General features: G+C 33.5%; 1 protein-coding gene across 2 annotated transcripts in view; it reads right to left on the reverse strand.

The window, feature by feature from the left end:
• LOC129230734 (uncharacterized protein DDB_G0290685-like) overlaps positions 1 to 21,116 on the reverse strand; it is a 51,805-nt gene extending 30,689 nt beyond the window's left edge. The window contains exons 1-4 of one of the 2 annotated variants that reach the window (XM_054865156.1): positions 20,922 to 21,116; positions 11,336 to 11,368; positions 9,817 to 10,089; positions 5,001 to 5,204 (exon numbers count right to left, since the gene is read on the reverse strand). In XM_054865156.1, coding sequence (XP_054721131.1) covers positions 5,001 to 5,204; positions 9,817 to 10,089; positions 11,336 to 11,368; positions 20,922 to 20,979 — 568 coding nt within the window. In that variant the 5' untranslated portion in view covers positions 20,980 to 21,116. Of the gene's footprint in view, positions 1 to 5,000; positions 5,205 to 9,816; positions 10,090 to 11,335; positions 11,369 to 20,921 lie in introns of those variants that run through there. The other variant, XM_054865155.1, reaches the window with a different exon arrangement.
• Positions 21,117 to 23,901: the final 2,785 nt, after the last annotated feature.

A 23,901-nucleotide genomic window follows, 5' to 3' on the forward strand; every position in this document is an offset into this window, starting at 1 on the left:
GGTTGGTGTGATTTCAAGTATTTTTACCTATTATTTATTTTTGTACAGTCAATTTATTACTTACTAGTGGTATCCGCATGGCTTTGACCGTAGTAGAAAGTTAAAAGGTCATTTGGTACGCCTGTATATTTACAAATAATGGATGACGAATTTCTCGCCAATTGGCTATGTTCGTTCGCTCTCTCATTCCACACCATGATAATTTCATAATTTACTCGTCCATCTTATGATAATTTTGCTCCGGAAAGCGTTCTTAAAATTGAAATAGAAAAAGAGCAAAATCGAATTTTCGAAAAATCGCTTCGAGGTGCACACCCCCATGCTACAAGCTAACTTTGTACCAAATTTCATGAAAATTGGCCGAACGATCTAGGCACTATGCGCGTCACAGACATCCTACAGACATCCAGACAGAGAGACTTTGAGCTTTATTATTAGAAAAGATAATGATAACAAGTAAGGTATTGCCTGATCATTTAATAGCTTTGGATTATTTAATTCACCAAATAGTTAACTTTAAACGTATAAGTCAATTTACCCTTAAAAATGAGTAACCTTCCATATAGTCTGATGTGTGCTTATTTTTGCTGATGACCTTTCAAGCATTTTCTCTGTAATCTTAGAGAACTCGGGTGCAACCTTACATATAAACTTGTCATACGTTACAATATAGTAACATTACTGTGTTTTACCTTACCAAGCCATGCTTTACTTCACACCAGTTATATCGGTTTAATTACTCCAGAGCATTGCAGGCAGCAATGCTGCCACTGATTTTATGGAGGTCACACCATAGACTAATGATAAGAGTAGCCCGAGCTTTCCCAGACTTGCTGATAAAAAAAATTGGTTCATGGATACATCATGTGACTGATGGGAGGCTTGGCGAAAACATTGGCAGCATGGTTGCTAGATGGCAACATTATCTATAGTTTGGCACTCGACACGTATTTTAAGACGTAATGTGTTTTCATTATGCATCATTTTGACATTAGTAATTAGTTTTTGATCACAGTTTTCAGTAACTTTTATTTCATTCGGATCTGCTGCTTTTAGCGTTGGTGTGAACGTAATGGCGTAAACGTTTTGCGTTAACGCAAAAATGCACTAATCGGTATCTTAAATTGAAATTGTAGGTAAAAATCTTACCGTTTGCCGATTGTTTTTGGACGCTTGCATCTTTAATTGCTTAGAAAGTTATTGAAATTGGCTAAGAAAATGCACAGTACTATCTAAACGAAAAACTCACTATATTAACAAAATATTTACAACTTAGAAGAACAAATTTACAAATCGGACTCCACAAAAGATCATTCTTCCGTGTTCCATCAATTTTATTTATTTTATTTCTCGCGGGCGTTGATCGTCTGCTAGAATCAACGCCCGCTGTTGCTAAGATATCCACCAGTCATATGGTTTGGTTTATGAGCAGCAAAGGAGTTGCTATAGCTCGGTCTATTCTTATTATTAATCTATGGGTCACACCAAATTTTTTACAGTGTGATAAACAATGTAACGTACTGTCCACCTCTGAGAAGTTGAGCTATGGCCTTAAGCGAGTACATTTTTTTCAAAGGAGGGCAATCAGTAAGAAGAAGAACTGTTAGGCGCAGACTTGGGCTACCATTGCAATCCTTTTACTGGCGAGAAAATCCTGTACCGCTTGCTACTTCTTACATGAATAGTAATATTGTTCGCCAAATGGGCAATAACACAGCCATCTAAATCCGCAAGTTCTAAAGCCTTTTTTCCACACCCCAATTTCAACTAATGGAATCGTTGAATCGGTCGGACAGCGGAGCTCAACTTGCCAGAGGTGGACAGTAACATTGTTAGAAATCATGGTTCTTGCCGTAATAGATGGTAAATATTCTTGTTTAAGGAATCGTTTTACTTTTTTACGCATGCTACTAGATTTTCCGGATTCTCGATTATCCTTTGGTCCCTTTTGGCTTTGGCTCCAGTTAATTCGGATCAACGAAGTTCTACTGTACGCATCATCAAGTAAGAAATCGCTTAGAAAATGCATCAGTAGTTAATTTATATTTTTCCTTAAGGTTTTGCGAAAAGAAAATAATAACACAGAGCATAAATGATAATAACAACGTTATTAAAGGTTAAAATTAATACAAAAATACTTTGCAAAATTTTGATTTCAATTCTGCCTACGTGTTGTTTTTTTAGCTTTTCGCGTATAGCAGCAAGGAAAACATATTTACAGACTTTTAACCTTCAGACCTGGTGTCCGGTATACCGACATACATTTTACACAGCTGCTAATCATTTAATAATTGATTTAATTAGTTGATTTTTTTTTGTAGTTGACTCTTTACATTCTGCTTATTATAATATGTGAAATAATTTTTCGTTTTGGGATTGACAACACTGACATATAAGGATTGAGAGATAGAGAGTGGCTCATTTTTCCAACCATGGATTTTCATCTGAAAAAGCGAGGTTTTTTTTCCTGATTTTTTTAAAAATATAAAACCTTTAATTAATCGTTTCAAACGCTTATATTATGTTTTATAATTGTTTGTAGAACATTTTATATGAAGTTTGTTCGGTATTTTATCGTTTTTGTACATGAAATATTGATTTCAAAAATATAAGTCCGGAATATTGGACGTGTCATAACTCTTTTAATTTTTCTCCTACAACCTCAAAATTTTGTCTATAAGATACCCTTTACCATAGTAAACTGTGTACCAAATATCAACATTTTTGGTCCAATATTTCATAATTCCGACTGAAGGGGTTAAAATGGGGATGAGGGGAATAATTGTATTAAGATTCACAATCAACTCACACATCATCACATCGATTCAAACTCTAGGGAATAAAGATCACAGTGCATAAATGATTGTAACGACGTTATTAAAATTCAAAATTAGTACACAAATACTTTGCAAAATCAAATACATATTTGCAAGGATTACAAGATTTAATCTCAATTCTGTCTATGTGTGGTTTTTTTTAGCTTTTAGGGTATAGCAGCAAGGAGACCATATTTACAGCCTTTTGAAATGAAATTGAATGAAGATTCACAATCAACTCACACATCATCACATCGCTTCACACTCAAATGAATAAAGATCACAGCGCATAAATGATAAAAAACGCGTTATCAAAATTCAAAATTAGTACACAAATACTTTGCTAACTCAATGATTTAATCTCAACTCTGCCTATGTGTTGTTTTTTTAGCTTTTAGGATATAGCAGCAAAGAAAACATATTTACAGACTTTAGAAATTAAAATTAATGAATTAAGATTCACAATCCACTCACACATCATCACATCAATTCACACTCAAATGAATAAAGATCACAGCACATAAATGAAGATAACAACGTTAGGAAAATTCAAAATAAATTATTTTCAAATAAAAAAAGAACCGACTTCAAAAAACAAAGAGGAACTAAAAAATAACAACTGATTGGTCATACTTACATACTACTTCTTACCCAAACGTATAAATTTTTTATTTTTACAATTCAAGTAAAAAAATCAACTAAACACCCAATTATAAAATAAACACCGATTTTTTTTAGCTTTTCGGGTATAGCAGCAAGGAAAACATATTTACAGACTTTTGAAACGGGGGGGGGGGGGGGGGGGGGGGGGGATAATTGAATTAAGATACACCATCAACTCACACATCATCACATCGATTCAAACTCTAGTGAATAAAGATTACAGCGCATAAATATACGATGAATTATTACTTTCGGAGAAAGTAAAAAATCGAAAATTCGTCTCATCAGGAAAAAAAAACTATAAAAGACTACAGTGTGCTCCCAAAAATGTTCGTAAACTTTAAAATTCTTTTACGAACATTTTTGGGATAGTAGTAAAACCAAAATAACGCAAAACTGAATTCGAATAGGAAGTCCAATATTTTTTCACGTCATTCCTATGTCATTCCTAATAAACCCTGTAGTTTTTTCAAATATTGATGGATCTTCTTTTTGAAATGGGTCAAAAAACGAAGAGACAGAAATAATACCCCACAAAAGTCATCGTACACTCAAATATTTTCAAATAAATTCATGATTAAAATTATCATACGTTGTTTTTTTATTATTTTTGCATTGTGCTGACCCTTAAAAGTCATTTGGCTTTAATTTTTTGTTTGTTTATTCCTTAATAATGTGCTTATTACTGTAAAAAGGCTGGTATTCGTAAAAAACCACAAACGCCATTTGAAATTTGAATTTTTTTCCTCACAGTAGCGGTAAGTTGTTTTGAAATGTCCCTAAATTAGTTAATTTATTACATTCTGTAGTAAAGTGCTTGATAAAATGCTTTAAAGAAAAGAATCGGACAGAAAACAAGGTAAGAAAAGGTCAAACGGCAAAGTTGACCAAGAATGATCGGAGATTTACAGTTAAAAAATTTATGAAAAGTACACATTTTAATAAAAAATATTAAGGTAAGCCTTTCTTACACGAAAACTACATGTCCCTCCCCAATTTTCTTTAATGACAAATATGGTCGAACGAAAGTTTGATACATAAGTTAGACCACTTTCTATATTCGTCATTAGAAAGTGATCTACCAATGAGAAAAAATCATGCAATCCAGTACAAAATTAGAAAATGATTATCCCTATCTTAGTAAATTCGATGAATGATACTGCCAGCCTCACCTAAAAAACAGTGACTCCATTTTTCCTATTTGTAGTTTACTCAATTTCTTGGTTTAGCATGATGATATATGTTATCCTAGAACATTGGAAAGCCGAAAGAGCACTAAAATATAAAGAAAAATATTATGCGCATTATAGTATGTCCATCTAGAATCATCAAAAAAAAAATTTAAATGCTCGATTTTTCAAAATTAACAATTTGAAAGTTGCTGCTTTCTTAGTTTTGACGACAAAATAGTTTAGACACAGTTTAGCGGCGCGATAGCTAATTTCGAAGAGAAAGCAAGAAAAACATATATTTTTGGGCGACTTGTGATTTTAACCAATCAGTAAGCAAAATGAAAATTACCAGATCCTTGGAATCCACCATTACCAGCATCTTGTAATCCACCATAGTTGTAACCTTGCGGTTGGCCTCCTTGCAGCCCACCATAATTTCTAAAGCTCTGTTGTTGACCTCCTTGTAGTCCACCATCATTTCCAAAACCCTGTAGTTGACTTCCTTGCCCGCCATAATTTATAAAACCTTGTTGTTGACTTCCTTGCAGACCACCTACAAAAAAAAAAAATAATAATAATAATAATTTGAATTTTGACATCTTGAATTCAAATTATGTTTTTCGCAATCACGAGTGTGTGTATGTAGGCGTGTGTGTTTGTGTGTGGGGTATTGGTGTTTGTGTGCAGGGGGTATGTGTGTGTCTAGGGGTATGTGTATGTGTGTAGGCATGTGGGCTGGCATAATTGTGTGGGTAGTTGTGTGTATGAATGTGTGTGTGGGGGGTATGTGTTTGTGTGTGTAGGCATATGTGTTTGTGTCTGTGTGCAGGCATGAATGTGCGGGTAGTTGTATGTATGTGTGTGTATGTTTTTGTGTGTATGTGTAGGTGTCTGTATGTATGCTTGTGTGTATGTGTTTGTCTGTGCGTATGTGTTTGTGTATGTGTGTGCAGGTGTATGTGTTTGTATGCGTGTGTGTATGTGTTTGTCTGTGTGTATGTGTTTGTGTATGTGTGTGCAGATGTACGTGTTTGTGTGTGTGCGTATGTGTGTAGTTGTGTATGTATGCGCGTGTGTGTAGGACACGGATGCAACCTGGAGACGGCTTTCGTGAGGAGCCGGTCAACGGTATGGCGCGGAGGGAAAATAAAATGATAGGACGCCAAAAACAGTCAAGTGACAACAATAAGCAATCGTGATTGCTCCATAAACAATAAAAAAATTGACTTGAAGAGAAATAGCGGCGTCACAGCGATAATTACATTGCTCTGATAGAAACCATATAGAATTAAATGATATTGATTGAGTATTATTTAGATAAAAGTACTTGATTTCGACTTAATAAAAAGCCGATTCACCTAAAAACACTGAATTAGCTTAAAAATTATGAAATTAGTTGAGAGTTGACAATAATTAAGAGAAAAAATTAACTAAAAAGAGACGAAAAAAAGAAGAATATTTTAAGAAAAAAAGTGAATTGCTTCTGACAAATTTAAATTTTTGCAATCAAGAATTGCTGCCAGGTTTTGAAACATTGTTTTTTATTTCGTATATTTTTTCCCGAAACGTTCATTATTCTTCCTTCCAAGTTCCTATGTACTGAAGTCGATTATTCCGAGTTTCAGAAAATTATTTTTCACATACTTTAGTCTTTCTTTTCAAATCTTTATTCAATACTAGAAAAAAAAAAAAAAAAAGAACGCTTATAAATCTTAACGTTTAAAAAGTTATGTCATGATAGTTGAAACAATTCTCAAAAACTATTTATCTACGCAGTAAGAAATGAGCACCTGTTGTGATCCTAAAAAATAATGCATAAAATGCTGTTAAAAATTGAAATATATTTAAGAGAAAAAACTTTTCAACTGTAAATCAGAAAAATATGAAAATGAAAAGCACTTAAAATAAATTTATTTTATATATTTGATGTAAGAAATGGGGTAAGTTCCTCTTGTCAAAAATACTAATTTTAGTCACTGAAATTGATAAAATAAGCAAAAAATGATTTTTTAATAACATGGATCCAGAAAAACCTTTTATTTTTCCAATAGTTCTTTTTTATTTATTTTTTTATGTTCGATTTTAGAAATAAGGCGTGGTCAGAAGTGATGTACTTTGGTGCGCTACTCCATTTTCGCACAAAATGTTTACGCATTGTTGAAAAAAAAGGTTGCCAATAAACAGTAATATTGATAGCAATCATAATGAGAATTTTGAATGAAAGCTTTTCTGAAGCAATCATGAAATTCATTACTATCATTACGCTACAATTTTTATCTTTATCTGATGCCAATAGTTATCTTTATCTAATGCGAAAAAAAATAATCTGGCATCAGTGAATGGCATTTCATAACTTCTGATGTTATGAGCAGAAGCGTAAAAAATTAAACTGAATCTGCAAAAAGAATAAAATATATTTTTTAAATATTTAACTTTGTCAAATCATTTAAACAATGGTTCAACCCTATGCTTTTAAGCATAATTTTTCAGAAAAAAATACTTTTAAAATTTTGGAAAAACCCAATCCTGAAATTAGGTATGTTTTAAACAAACAGCATTTGCATTTATCGTCTCTTCAAGACATACGGTCTGCTCACTGCATCAAGTAATAGATCCCAATCTATCAACCGCAAAGACAATGGATTTAAGAAACGTCAAATCACTGCAAAATGCCAGCAGTAAGCTGTCTTGTAAAGAAAAGTATCTCGAAAAAAGAAGTAAAAAAGAAATAGAATAACAATCTTGATGATTGTCTTTTTTGTATCTTTGTCATAAATGTTATACCAGGCTTAATCACATAAAATGGCATTTCTCTTCGTTTATCTTCTCTACATTTATAGCATAAACTCAACATTCCAATAAAATAAACTTTCAATCGAATTGCCACCCCCACTCCCCTCCAGTCAACAAAGCCTTCAAATAAAGTAGAGTTTGTAATTGCTGACAGATTTGGAACTGAATGTGACTAAAATTCTTGCAAATCGACATAATTAACCTAGATCTTTAGATCGAACTCTGAATACAGAATCAAGAACCAGTACTAAATGGGCTGCTCCAAACCACTGACATTGTTTAATAGATTTACTGGTTCAACAACCATCATTCGCTACCAGTAGTTCCGAATCCACTGATGTCTGTCGAGCTCTCAGCCTGAAAGGAAATAACCGCGGACCATATTATTAGATTTTAATATCACAGGGGGTTCCCCCCCCCCCCAAGGGCAAGGGTGCAATACCACGGAGACCCCCTATATCAAAAGCCCTCTCCCCAAAAATGAGAAAAATACCCCTCAAAACATCCCCCCTAAAGATTTCAATGGCGCATTCTGCTCCCTGACACCCCCTCCTCTCCCAAGTGGGCACCCCTGGGTATCAAATGCATCTCATCAAATGCAATCAAATTTAAAATTGTTTGAATGCAACAGTTTTTCAAGAACAAACTATTGTAAGTAATCAAGGAAGTGTTAACAGCACAGTTAGCACATTAACAGCAGAGTTACGTGATCGCTGTTTGCAAACTAGTCTGCAGCGCCCGCAGATCTAGCTACAAAGTGTTCATCAGTCATATTGTTGTTGAAAACTCGTTTTTCACATGACAGAGAAACTATTATGATGGTGTTGTGGTGTGTTATAATAACTGTCACGTTAAAGATAATTCAATATATATCTGATACTCATCAGGACGAAGGTATTTTACCTTTTTTAACGAAGGTTGCAAGCTTCATTTAATCACACGAAAATGTTACTTTTTTGTGACACTCTCACCGACCACCGGTTGAGAACCACTCTGCTATACTACTTCAAACCACTTTTCTGGTCAACTTCCAGCGTTCAAGCAGGCCCGTCATTTAAGATATCGGGTGGGCAATTGAACCTTCCTCTGAATTTTAAAAACATAATATAATTATGCATTTTTGCTTGCATTGTGATGTTTTTTTCCTTTAAATGCTTTTAAGTCACACCTCTCCCCTTCCCTCTGGGGAAAACTTTGAAATGACGGTCCGGCTTTTTAGCCTAAATTATTAAGATTACCATTCGTTATTAGAAAATTCAGAGAAAGTAATCAGCTATTCCAATGCCGTGAATCGAGCCCGAGTTTCCAGGATGAATGACAGGTTTATTGGCCATTAGACCATATGAAAAGGTGCCGAAGTGCGTCCAAGAATGACATGCAGTAGAGGAAAGGGGTACATGAGAGCACGGAGCACATGTGAACATGGTATGTTTTAATGTTTTATAAAGATAACTGAATACTTTGCTAAGATAAGCAAAAGATCTCGAATATTCTCATGTAATGGCAGTACCAGTCCTGTCTCTTGGACAAACTTTTGAGCAATGAGCCATTCTAATTGTTTACTTTATACCTAGATAAAACAGCAAAATATCGTTTGCGTCACCGTCATGTCGGTTCCTCTTTTTATATTCTATTTGAACTTTTATAGTTTTTTAATCACATGACATATTTGGCGGAATATTTTTCCTTTACTGACTCTTAATGTCGATTAATTCTGTTGGCGGGTTATTTTACATGCGATTGGACTGTTTCATTTTATTTAATGGCCGTTTCATTATTAGGGGGGGGGGATTTTTTTACATTTTAATTGCTTAATTTATTTAGTTAATACACAGTTTAAAGATAATGGAGCTTTCATTTCGCTAAATTCTTGTTTTATTTTGAAGCAACTTTAAAAGCAATTAACAACTTCAGCTAACTTACCACTTATGTTCAGTAGACAGTAGTTAGCGACTTTAGTTTAGTAAACAATTTAAATAAATAGTTTCTACGTAACTTTTGACCCGAAATAGTGGTAAATACTAAGGTTGCCATACAGTTGTAGAATACCACCAACGGCAAAGTCCTTAGCGGTAAATCCATTATAACGCCTATGGACCGCTATTCTACTCTACCCGAATCGGGTTTTGGATGAATAGTCTAAATTAATATTTAACCAGAGATACAGAAATTTAAGCAGTTTGATCCACGTGGCTGCTAGATGAAAAAAAAATGGTATCCGGTTTTATTCGAATTGAAAGTAGCTACGAAGCCCTAAATTCTCATGAAAATGAAAATTCCATAAGGAAAATAAATTCGAAAAGGAGAATGAAGTAAAGAACAAACAGAAAACTTGTAAAAAAGACAAATTTTAATAAATTAATGTAAATTACCTCCATTGTTTCCTGCCTGGTTAAATCCAGCACCACCACCTTGAAATGAGCCGTAATCATTGCCTTGCAGTCCACCACCATTACCTTGGTATGAACCGTAACCATTTCCTTGCACTCCACTACCACCCCCTTGGTATGAACCATAACCGTTGTCTTGCAATCCACCACCACCACCTTGTAGTGAACCACCGTAACCTTTGCCTTGTAGACCGCCTCCATTTAGCCCCCCTCCGTAATCTCCTCCAGAGAGTCCTTGGCTAGGTCCTTGAAATCCTAAAAATTAAAACACACAAAACTTAATATAAAGATATACAAACTTTTAATCAACTCAATATAATTATATACGCAAGAAGCTATTCGCTCGGACATGACAAAAAATTATTACACAGCAGCCTAGCAGGATCTTCAATTTTACCAATATTTAAGCAAGTTGTTTCCAACGTTTTTTATCAGTTGAAATTGATGATGAAATAAAATAAAAATAAGCTGTGATAAATCTTTACTAATAACAAAACTGAAAGTCTGTGTGTCTGGATCTTTGGATGTCTGGATCTCTGTCTGTTACGCGTATAGTGCCTAGACCGTTCGGCCGATTTTTTTTTTTTTTTTGAAATTTGGCACAAAATTATTTCGTAAAATAGGCTTAAGCACCTCTAAGTGATTTTTTTTTTCAAGATTCGATTTTGTTCTTTTTCTGTTCCAATTTTAAGAACATTTTACAGAGCAAATTATCATAACATGGACGAACAAATTACCATAACAAATTGGTTAGAAATTTATCATCAATTATTTGTGAATATACAGGCGAACCAAATGACCTTTTAATTTTTCTACTACGGGCAAAGTCTTGCGGGTACCTTTAGTTATATATATAAAGCTGAGAAACCTTTTGGTATTCAGGGAGAAATACAAAACTACTTTTTCTTTTATATTTTGTGTTTTACTTTCTACTACGTCTTATGTATATAAGAAAATATTGGATCCGTAAAAGTTTTAAACTCTCCATTGGCTTACACTTTTTGAGGTTTGTGGAATACATTTCGACAATTTAAAAAAAAAAAACATCTGTCTGTATGAATGTAACCGATTGTTTAAATTATTTATTTATTTTGGTAGCTTATTTAGCTCAAAAAGATACTGCATGAAATCGAACAAAATTTGATACACGTGCTTGTTTGGCTCATACACTCTTTGCAAAATAAAATTCCTCTTGCGATTTCGCGTCGTGAGAGCCCAGGTGTCTCCCTCTGGTGGGAAGTTGGCCGTCAATAATCTCGTGTGGAAATGCCTATCCGCCGACAGTGGTGCCATACGAGAGGGTGGTTGCTAATCATCCGGGGAATGCGCGAAATCTAAATGTTGAGGAGTCAATACAAAGTCCCCTTAGCAACAACAAACAATACATTTGAAGCGATAGTGCTGCGTCACAATAAAAAGACGAAATGATCACCGTTATTAAAGATACCTCTAGTAATTATTCATTTCGAGCTTTAAGTTAGAAATCATGTTTGCAACTTACCATTTCCGCCACCGAATCCTCCTCCTCCAATATCTGAAATATGAGAAAAAAAAGTGCAGTTAATTTGGTTAAAAGAATAAATGTTTCAGCTTGAAAAAACTGTGAACATGCAAAATATTATACAGTATTTTCAAAATGTAATGATGATGTATCTCTGAAAGAGTTCTTAATTACATTACACAGGTCAATCCGATTTTTGTTTCTGGCTTCTGAGCATTAAATTGTGGTTTGTTTTGTGTTCCTAATAAAGGAAAAAAATAATTATTTTGATCAAAGTTTGGTTACGTAGAAACTAGAGTAATTTCTTGAATTCTAAAGTGAAATACAAGATTTTTTTTATGACTCAAGTAGAAATTTTTTTTCTGAACCTTGGTACTTTTATTTTATAAATAATATAATAAATAATAGCACATAAACGTAAAATAAAAAGTCAAGCTCAAAAATTAATAATCTTGGTGATTTTGTTATGTTTGTATTTACTGTCTCGTATTAAACCCAAATATAACCTCCTATCATATTCTCACTATACCGCCTTTGATAACGTTTTTCAAAGCCCATCATATCTTGGGGAAAAAAGGCTGTCCTTGCTCCTCTGAGTAGGCACCCGTATTATCTTTAAATTGGTCCAGGTAAGTCTGAGCATGAAGCATAACCAGCATATGAAGTTTTTGAGACATTCCACAGCCCATGATTTTAAAGCTTTCAAGCATGTTTTCAATCAACTCTTGATATATTCAGTAAATTATCGCCCAATAGACAGGGCTAAAGCAGAAATACATCTCCAGCTCAGTCATTTCCAGCCGAGGACTGCAGTTTCGTGCTTATTAGCACTCATCAGCTCGGCATAGGAAAGTGATTGAGCTGGAGATGGAAAACCTCTTAAGGAAGCCAAGAGTGCCAAACAAACTGGTAGCTAATATAGAATTAGCACAGACCAGACGAGTGACCAAAGCAGTGGTTTGGTTCAACTCGAAGATTGAAGGCAAGGCATGGTATATTCAGTAAATTACCGGGGGCCCAATAATAAATACTAATGACTGAGCTGGTGGTGTATTTCATGTATTTTTGCTTTAGCCCTGGCTATTGCTTCCCCCCCCTTCCGGTAATTTACTGAATATACCATACCTCTCGCAGAATACATATGGGTCATTCGATGCGAAATGAGCAAAATTCGCAAAAAAGTGGTGGCCGCATGGTAACAGATTTTTATGAAATTTGGTATACAGGTTCCTTTTATGCCTACATAAAAATATCTAAAATATTTTTGCTTAAAATTTTTTATTTGAATAGTTACATGCGATTGAAAATTGGTCAAATTGAACAGCATTCTCATAAATGCTAAATGTTGCACTTTTGAAGGCTTGTATCTAATTAGCTATTTAATGAAAACATAAAAGTTATATGTTGTTGCAATCTATGGAGTAGGGTAATTAATCTGATATCAGTAAAATTTTCAAAGTTATTATAGTTAACTTTTAACCGAGTTTCAAAAACTGAAAATATTTCAATTTTCTCATAATTAAGCATTTTATTTTTTAATCTCAATCTTTAAGGAATGCATTAGCTTTGATGAAATTAATACCCAATAATGTGCTAAGTATCATAAAAGAAATACCATACTTTTGAAGTTGTATTTTAACTCCTTTGTCTGCAAAAATCAGTTTTAAACTTAGTGACATTTTGCAAAATGATGATTTTCCCCTTCACATACACACAAAAATTCAAATGAGGGAAAATTCAGACAACTTTCAAATTTTACAAGAATATAGAGCTGTGTTTCTACTATTTGCTTTAAGAAACTCGAAATTGGTTTGTGATTTCCAAACGTAAAATAAAATTCATAAAAATAGCCTTTTTTTTTGTTTTATGGGTCAATTCATACAGGTTCAACGGATGGGTGCGCTCGACAATTTTTAATTTTTTTTTTGAAATTCATATCCCTAAAAGCTGCATATGAAAGATGTTTAAAACCACTTTTATTTTTTCTCTCAACTAGACCTTTGATTTTTTAGAGGTCATCAAAAGTGATTTTCGTAGTCAAAAATGGGACTTTTAGACCTTTGCATTTTGGCCAAAATCTATTTGAATTACATTTATGACAGTTAATTTAACACTTTGATGTTAAAGTGCATAAGTTGATAGTCTTACATGCTGAGTTACGTAGCTATAAGTTAATAATTAAAATAATGGCAACAGGTTAAATTTCAAGGCCAAATGAAAAATTTTACTCATTTCAAAGGGGGATAACTCACGTAGGGGACGGAAACACAAAATGAAATACGACAAAAACTAATCACTGGAACCATGCTAAAAAGAATATGTAACTGTTGCTGTGTGTTTGTGCACCCTTTATAGATTACAGCCCCTCAAAAATCGGAAAAATGACGAAAATAACATTTTTAGACCCTTATAAACGAAAAGGGGATGGAATTAAAAATAAAATTTCCTGGCCAATTGAATATTCCGTTCAAGTACTATACATGTTATACATATTGTTTTTTCTATTTGGTTCGTAAACACACACTAAAATAAATAAAAAGTGTGAAAACGTCATGGCACCTTCTTACAGATTAAAGAAATATCTCTTCCAGACTGATTGGACAGTTATCAAACACCCCCATACGGCTTAGAACTTGCGGGAAAAAAAAAAGCACTTGCGAGTTTCTCAGTTGATCTGTAACAAAAGGCAGAAATTGCACTTCCAGATGGTTTGGACGATTATAACACAATTCCAAACAGCCCCGTATTATCGAAAAATAAACCGAAACCTTGGAGTAATTGTAGTTTTTCAATTTAAAGTTTACAGAATACAGACATTTCACTTCTATACTGTTTGGCGGTTGTAAGACATCCCTCATTAACACTAATATGCTTTTAATTAGGTACACAAAAAATATGTTTTAGGCTCTCATTAATGTTCAAACTACATTTATTAATTAATGTTAAAACTTTGTGTAACAGTTCAAGACGCGTGTGACTTTTAAATATTGACCTGATACGAATAAAAGCTTTAAATAAATTAATAATAAAAGTCATTTTCGTTGTTATCGGTTACAATAAAAATGTAACGATGCCGGCCCACTGGAGCTCCGGTGGTTTACTGAGCGTTTTGCAGCAATTTATTTCTTCGGAGTAACCTGATCACACAAAAATTATTTTGCAATCTCTAAGAGCTAAACTAAAACTCCAATATCTACAACTTACCTAGGTTTTTTTTTTTTTTTTTCGAATGATTTTTTTTTCGTAAGTGCCCAGAGGAAGAGTTTTTCGGTTGATTTATCGCATGTTCGGAGCCGTTGAGGGCAAGGGGGAGGAGGAGGGTATTTTTTAAGCATCCAAACAGTCAGCCAGTAAGAGCGAAACTAAGACACTAAAATAAGTCCATTGGGGTTTTTCAATGATTTGTTGCAAGTTCGAGGTGGTTTGGGAGTATTTTTTTTGTCCGGCCGAACAGTCCGAGTGCAATTTTTGCATTCTATAAAAGCTAAACTGAGAAATTAAAATATTTTCAATTTGCGTGAACCATGGGTTTTTATTTATTTATTTTTGTTGTAAGTGCCCAAAGTATAGGTTTTTTAGTTGGTTTTTCGGAAGTTCGAGGGGCCGTATGAGGGTGTTTTATAATCATTAAAACAGTCAGGAAGTGCTATTTCTATCATCTGTAAGAGTAATAAAGACACTGAAATAACTGCAAGAAGCTAAAGAATGGGTTTTTGAGTGAGTATTTTAAAAGCCAAAGGGCCGGGTTCACAAGTTCGAGGCCGCAGGGGTTTGTTTTATAGCCATCCAAACAGTCCGAGAGTGATATTTCTTTATTCTGTAAGAACGAAAATAGGACACTAAAAAATTCCCATAGGTTTTTTAAATGATTTTTTTTTTTTTTTTTTTTTTTTTTCATGTCTGGGACATAAAATAAAGTATTTCCAATTCGCTGAAGGATGGGTTTTTGATTGATTTTTTTTTGCAAATGCCTAAAGGATTTGTTTTTAAATTTGGTTTTCGGGGCTAGTTAGAGGACGTCTGGGAGTATTTTACAATTGTTCAAACAGGTTGGGAGTTGAATTTCTGCATTGTGTGGGAGCTAAATTGATAAAATAAAGTATTTGCAATTTGCCTAAAAGATGGGGTTTTTATTGATTTTTTTTTTTTTTTTTTTTTTTTTTTTTTTTTGCAAATTCTTAAAGGATTTGCTTTTTAAAAGGTTTTTGCAAGTTCGAGGGCATTTAGGAGCATTATATAATCGTTCACACAGTCTAAGAACGTTATACATATATTCTACAAGAGCGAAACTGATAATATAAAGTGTTTCCAATTTGCCAAAAAGATGGGGTTTTTATTGTTTTTTTTTGCAAGTGCATAAAGGATTTGTTTTTAAAATGGTTTTTCGCATGACCGAAGATGTCTGGGAGTATTTTGTATCCGTGTACACAGTCTGAGAGTGTTTTTTTTTTCATTCATCAAGCTCCAAAATCAGAAATGTAAACTGTTCCAAGATGCCTAGAGGATGGATTTTTTTTTTTTTTTTTTTTTTTTTGATACTACGCAACCTCAACTGGCTGCGCTGTAGCAAAATAACAGCAAACGGTTTTGCAGACTCTCGATTCCAGATTCCCTAACATTCAAATTGTTCAATTTTTCCAGTTTCTAAGTGCCTAAAATACCTTCAAAAAATATGTCACCAGCTCTTGGGCTAATACTTATAGACGTAAAACAGACAAAAACAAACTTTAAATGCTATGGATGGATATTTTTGGGTTTTTCGATGGGTAGTATCAGAATTCATGCATTAAAACAGAAACACAGAAAAAAAGTTTTTTTTCTTGTTGACCTGTAATTAAAAAAGTTGCTGGTAAGTTGCATCACAAAAAGGGGCAGGCAGCTGGCTACAAAGATCATGCTCAATTTCTTTTTATTTATTTTTATTTATTTTATTTATTTATTATTATTATTATTATTGGTACAGCACACGCAACTGAGCACCAAAGTACTGCAAAATTAAGCACCATACTTTGTAGACAACAAATTTACGTCATTTTTCACCCAGGTCATTGACTGATTGAAAATATTATATTAATACTTGAACAATGCCGTTACTTGAGTAAAGTTTTACAAAAAAAAACATTTTTGTTTTTTATTAGTTTTTATTCATTCGTTATTAAAATTTTCGAAGTAGTTCCCGCATAAATTCTACTCATACTTCAAATGCAAAAATACCTCTCAAGTTTTGACACTTGATACCACCAACAGGTTTTTTTCCCTTCATGTAAGTTGAACTTTGTTCAAACTTTCTAAATCATCTAAAATGTCATTAAATGACGTTTAAAGAATAAAAAATTTAGGATTTTGAGGTACTCTTTTGTTTACTGGCAGAACTTCAAGATTTTTTGGTTCATTTTGTGGTTTTTTGCACTATAGAAGACAAGAGGTGTGGTTTCTATGATTTTTAAAAAATATGATTCACATTTTGCCCGTTTTATGTAGTTTTTTCTCTTTCTTTGCAACCGTAATTACTGATTTCTATTTTATTCAGTGCTTCACCATATTGGATTACGTTTAGTTCCTCATACGTATTGGCCTCATATGTATTGGATTTTCAGTGTTGACCATATTGGCTTACGTTTCGTTCCTAATAATCTCAAAATTTGGTCATAGAAGCATTGAGGAGTGCACCTTATAGTGATTTTTTTAATTCAGTTTTTTTAACCGAAATTACCTCAGAAATTCCTCATTTTGATCAGGAAAAAATTATTGCATACTTTGCTACGTTTTTTAGCATAACACATCACAGCAAAGACTCTATAAAGTCTTTATTTTTCTTTTAAACATTTACCCCCACTAACACGTTAAAGAATTCGTAAGACTAGTCAAAGAATTGAATATAATCCAGCAACTTTTCAGCTAAGATATGAAAAAGTAAGAAGAGAAGAGAAATTTCGTCTTCATTTCTATATCGGTGAATGGATGGAGTAGAGTTGAACTACTTGTACTTCAAAAATAAATTCAGAATTTATGTTGGTTGCAGTTCAAATAAGCTACAGGAAACACTGCAGTCTCTGGCCAATGGTTACTGAAAGAGGTAAAGTCAAGAGTCACCGACTTACATAACAGATTACCTGCCTTGTCCAAGCAAAATTGAAATGTTTTACCGCTTTGGTTAATTTGTTAAAACAACGTAAGGTGGAGGTGGCTGGCTAATTAAAAATCTAAGAGCTGCGAATAGTAGGCTTGGAGTTTAGAATCTCATGGTACAGGGTGCACAAGTTTAATGTTTAAAGTTCATCTTAATGATGGAATCAAATAAGTTTTTGGCGAAGATGTCATAGCCCAGATGAAATAAAGTAAATTTTTCCACTTTTAGATTCACAAAAGTTGGTGAGACTGCCAAAGCTTTGAAGATTTTCCTTCAATTTACTTGCTAGGACAATAGAAAGCAAGCGCAGTAAGCAAAGGAAGAAGAACGCTGTCTTCGTTTTTTCATCACTGAGAGAGGTAAAACCAAAACCCACCCATTAACATGAGGGGTCATTCCACGAAAGTGTAGCCAATAGGTCCCACACGTGACGGTTCATGTATTCCATCAAAAAGTAATAGTATTATAAGGTAATGATGGTATTTATTACTTAAAAAATCACACCATATATTTGTAATTGTTCAGCAACAAAAGTTTCTTCATTACTAATTTAAAGCATTATTTTTAATGAAATATATGAGACGTCACGTGCAGAACAAAATTACCACTTTCAGTGGCATGGATGGCGCATGCGCTAGAATACTCTGCTACAGCTCTGAATATGAATTTAATAAATGCACTAGAGCACCCTAAGTGACTACCTTAACTTGAAAAAAATGCTCTTAAAAGTTATGTTAATGCGCAAGTTAACTGAGTTTCTTAGCGAAGACATAAAACCTCGAGTATATATTTTTATTTGCTTTCATTCTCAAAAGCGTTGACTCCTTCAGACCTGGTGTCCGGTATACCGGACAACCACTTTAAACAGCTGCTAATCATTTAATAATTGATTTAATTAGTTGATTTTTTTTGTAGTTGACTCTTTACATTCTGCTTATTATAATATGTGAAATAATTTTTCGTTTTGGGATTGACAACACTGACATATAAGGATTGAGATATAGATAGTGGCTCATTTTTCCAACCATGGATTTTCATCTGAAAAAGCGAGGGTTTTTTTCCTGATTTTTTTAAAAATATATAACCTTTAATTAATCGTTTAAAACGCTTATATTATGTTTTATAATTGTTTGTAGAACATTTTATAATGAAGTTTGTTCGGTATTTTATCGTTTTTGTATATGAAATATTGTTTTCAAAAATATAAGTCCGGAATATTGGACGTGCCATAACTCTTTTAATTTTTCTACAAACTCAAAATTTTGTCTATAAGATACCCTTTACCATAGTACACTGTGTGCCAAATATCAACATTTTTGGTCAAATATTTCATAATTCCGACTGAAGGGGTTAAAGAGTTTGGTGGGAAAAAATGAAGATATAATCCCAGAACTTACCATCCCCAATGAAAAAGAAAGCAAATAACCAGAGTGGTGCTTTCATTTTTTTTAATAAGTGAGTGGATGATGTGTGTAATAGAAAACGCTAGAGTTTTGATTGCGAGTGTATATAAAATGCTTTGAGAGAATGCAATTATATGATGTTTAACGTACAGGAGTTTTGTAGTACATATTACAGTACGGGATTGATGTTAAAAGTTCTGGTTAATGCCCAAGTCAATCACATTTTTCAGTTAACATATCGTAATGAAAATACCCAAAAGCATACGTTTTCCACTCTTGAATTTTAAAACGCTAGACAGAAATCGCGAGTCTGGCTTTTGAAAAAAGGTAAAAATTATCTCGTAATTTACCATCAATGAATTGAGAAAGCAGACCCAGTAGGGCAAATAAGTGTCATTGTGTCTTTATTTTTTAGCCTACTTTCCCAGTAAAAGTCAGAAAAAGAAGAAAAAAGCATTAAAGAAGGCTTAATGCATCTTAAAAATGTCGCGAAAAAAAAAAAAAAATCAAAAATAAATAAAATAATTAAATAAATATCGAAAAATTAAAAATTGGAAAGTAGGGTATTGAGATGGGGAATAATGTCTGTCGGTCCGTCGGTCTGTCGGTCTGCCTGTCTGTCCCCCCCTAATAACTTTTGAATGAATAGTCCGATTCGTACAAACTTTTTTTTGTTCGAAAGATCTCAGCAAGGACACCTCATTCCCATATTTCACTTTTTGATTTGAACTATTTTTTGTTCAATTTTGAACTGTTCAAAAAAACTTAACATTAGAGCCTACGGGGAAACTGAAAGTCAATGTAGATTCCGTATTTGAAGGCGAATTTATTTCAAACAAATTTTGTTGGAAATAGCTCTTGACGCCAAACTCCAGGCTCCGACACCCAGAATTTAGAGGCACTTGGCTCCGACTCCGACTCCTTTGCCCGACAATTAATCGGACTCCGACTCCCCGACTTCGACTTCGTAGCTTTGGCAAAAATTTATACACGGAGGACAAATGACTGACTCCGATTCTGGGATATTCGTCTCCGACTCCTTTGTCCCAAAATGAGATTGACTCCGATTCCGACTCCGCAGCTATGGTTTTCACTGTGAAATAATTATTGTTCATATGATTTGTTTTTATTGTCACGCTAAAGTTTTAATTTAGGTATTCAGTTTTTGGCGAATAAACTCGAAGACATTTATGTTTCTACATAACGATATGCGCAGACGATTTTTTTTTTTTTTTTTTTTTTTTTTTTGACAATGAAAAGTATTTCTTTAAGTTGACATTTTATTGTTTTTATTTATTTTGGTAAATGCATTAATTCATTTAAAAAAAAATTTTTGCCATCAGGGGAAAAAGAAACGTTTTTTTTTTTCTTTTTTTTTGATATGATGTATTTATTTTAATAAGCTTATTAATTTTGATTATTATTTTTTCGTTTTGAAAGCTGTTAAAGAATTTTTTTAAGGGAAAAAAGTGTATTAGCTGTTTTGTTTAAAAAGTGCTTTTTTTTACGCATCCAATTTTTTTAGATGTGTGAGGAATACTTTATTCCTAGAAATCAGCAAAAATATGTTTGAAACAATTTGCGATTTTAGCTATTTTTGAGATTATTGATCAGGTACTAGAAAGTAGTATGGGTATACGGGAAAGTAGGTTCGTATAGTTCTAGACGGAACTTCTTGTTCAATCAGTGAACGGATGGTGCATGTGATAGAATGCACAACTATAATTTAGGCAAGCCTGAACTAGCAGCATTGTGAAGAATACGCAGATCCAAATGGCAGCATAGCGACTCTGCCGATTTACGTTTTCCTCAACTGTAGTGCATTGATTATAAATTTAGTAGCTATGGTGAGAGTTTACAATAAGATTGTAGAGTAAGGTGTGTTCATGTTTAAAGTTCAGGTTAGTGCCCAAGCCAATTAAATTTTTCAGTAAAGACATCGTAGTCACGATTCCAAAAAGCAGAATGATTTCAGACTTGTCATCATTTACAAGCGTGTTGAACAACTCGCGAGTCTGTTAAAGAGGAAATTGAAGATTATCCCGCAACTTACCAGCTAGGACATGAGAAAGCAAGCCCAGCAGGGCATAGAAGAAGAGTGCTGTCTTCATATCATCCGCTGAATGGATGCTTGCGTGTGGTAGAATACAATTTCAGATCTTCTTATATGTCTCACGACTTGCTCACGGTCACACCATTAAGCAAACACCATTCCACGTCCAGCAAAACAAACACGGTCACCACATTTGTGCACTTTCCCTCCAAGTGCGAAAATCTCGTCTGCGTTTTTATGGAACATACCGCCTCTTATCTCACATTGGGAGTGTTGATGCAGCCTGGTCGTAAAATGGTGGCTTTTTCGCTTAAAGATCCGCATTGTATGGAAATCGATCCTTGATGGGATTTTTTTTCCCTTCAGGAGTGGATTTGAAAAACATTCTTAACCAAGAAATTTCGCTGCCAGATTGAACATTTTGAATTTGTATTTGCATACATTTATGAGCTTTTCGAGCTATTTTTATTTGATTCAGCTTCAGAATCAAACTGAATTCGAATGTGACTGTAACACATTGTACAAGGTATTCTTAAAATCTTACATGATGGAGAACGTTTACAGAGTGATAAAGAAGGTAAATTGTGGCTGCGTTAGTGCCTGGTGCGAAGTTGAAAATCGCGCCAAGTGCTTGTAACACATTACAAGCACTTGGCGCGATTGGTACAAGGTATTCATAAAATCTTACATGATGGAGAAAGTTTACAGAGTGATAAAGTAAATTATGGTTGTGATAGTGCCTGGTGTGAAGTTGAAAATCGTGCCAAGTGCTTGTAGCACATTGTACAAGGTGTTTATAAAATCTTACATGATAAAGAAAGTTTACAGAGTGATAAAGAAGATAAATTCTGGCTGCGCTAGTGCCTGGCGGAAGGTTGAAAATCGTCTAAATCTTCTCGGGACTACGAAAGGCTTTCATGTAGAAGTGTGTTAACATTGTGAAAAACACTTTTTTGAGATAAGGGTTTAAAAAAGAAAAAGAATATATTTGAATCTGAATTAGTTTTATTTAATGAATTTTCTTTATCAGTACAAGACTGTACTGATAAAGAATATAATAAACATCCTGTATTTAGCGTCTACAGAGTTAGTAGAAATATAAAATTAAAATCGTCTCCTAAACAAGCAAAATGCACTCCACACCTTTAAAGACATGAATTTCTATGATACTAAGAACATGAACTTCTGCACAATAAATACAGCACAAATCTCGTTATCACGTCATTCTTATGACTGTCCACAGAGTGTCGTCATAACCGGGGCGACGCACAGTGTTTCAAGTGCGGAAAAAATAGCCATTTTTAAGTTTTAAGATAAAAAATATTTCATGCCGTAATTACTTAGCCCTTGAGTTGTAGTAACTTACTCCATAAGAGTTTTTTGCAAAAAAAATTCCTTTTTTACAAAAATAAGCCAAGATTGTTGAACAATCATGTTTTTACTTTTTTTGGACGTACGCCTTATACTTCAGTTTTAATTCATTCGTTCAATAAGGCGGACTAAAATTTAACAAAAGCCATTCCTGATTGATTTTTCACACTTATAGGATGCATAATACATCGTAATTAAAAATTAAAAATTCATCAAAATTGAAAACTACCTGAATTAAAAAAACATTATTTTCTTAAAAATATAATGAAAAGTATTGTGGAATATACTTTTATCGGCGGCTTCCGGTAGGCTAAAATTTACATATATCGATAGTTTAACCCTTCCTGTAACTAAGCAACAACATTTTAGCTGCGACCACCTGCGACTGCAGTCGTGGCAGATGTTTTTGTTTGATCTTCGCTATTTACGAATACGAATCTAGTAAGTTAGAAAATAACTCGTAACGGTATGACGGGGGTAAATTGCATTTTTATCAAAGAAATTGGTTATCAAATTTGACATGCTCCAGACTAACGTATTACACAGTTTCACTACTTTGCAGGAGAGCCTAAAAACGTTTGTTTACTGTTTCCGAAAGTTGGGGCTTTTGAAACATTCATCAATAAATACAGAGGATTTTTTTTAAACAGATTTACGTTGTTATGGCTTAATGCAGAGCATTATTCTACATGCAATGCAGTAGTAACCTGAAAATAACAATTTTCGTACCCGTTTGGCTTTAAAGAAGATACATATGAGAAAGAAATTTTTAAAATTCATACAGAATTCTATATAAAAAGTTAAATAACCATTCTGTTCGTAAAACAATGAAATTAGAAAATCATTAAACGTTTGAAATTTCTGATTTCCTTTTCGAAATCATTCTAGTATAAAGCTGTTCTCAGTTTGTCAATATTGCCAGAAAATATTGTTCGAGGGTATCAATTGCAATAAATAAACCTTCCGTGTGGCATACGACTGATTTAATTTATATTTTTTCACTAAAAACAGAAATGAAATTGAACTACAGAGAAACCCCGATTTCACGTTTCTCAGATACCTGAATCAAACATAAAATACATAAAATATGGGGAAAACGTCAATTCAAATCCAAAAACATAAAGTATGGGAAAACGTAAAAATACAGGAAATGTATAAAAAACAAAAATCAGATAAGGAAACAAAAATACTAATAAAGGTTGCTACGATGACGCTTATAAAATGTAAAAATACGATATTTTACGACAAAAACATTATTACACACACCAGTTTACATTATTCTAACACATTAAATAGCGAATTTGGGCGTTTAGGTTGAAAATAGTCAGTAATAATTGAGTTATTGAATCCAAAGTAAATACAGCATCTTCCAGGGGATTGGAACACTTTGCAAAGTTTTTTCCTGTTCTTTATGATAAAGAAAAGAGTCTTTCACTATTATTAAGCTATTAAGTAAAGTATTGAAAGCAGAGACGAGTTGTGTTTCCTCTTCTACTTGTTCATCTTCATTGGCGGCTGAAAAGTCTAAAAGGTCAGCTATGGATGGAGCAGAAGCGTTTCTGTTTTCATGGATTAACTTTCAACAGAGTGGATTATGTTTGAAAATGCA

This window comes from Uloborus diversus, chromosome 9 (assembly GCF_026930045.1).
Source record: "Uloborus diversus isolate 005 chromosome 9, Udiv.v.3.1, whole genome shotgun sequence".
NCBI lineage: Eukaryota > Metazoa > Arthropoda > Arachnida > Araneae > Uloboridae > Uloborus > Uloborus diversus.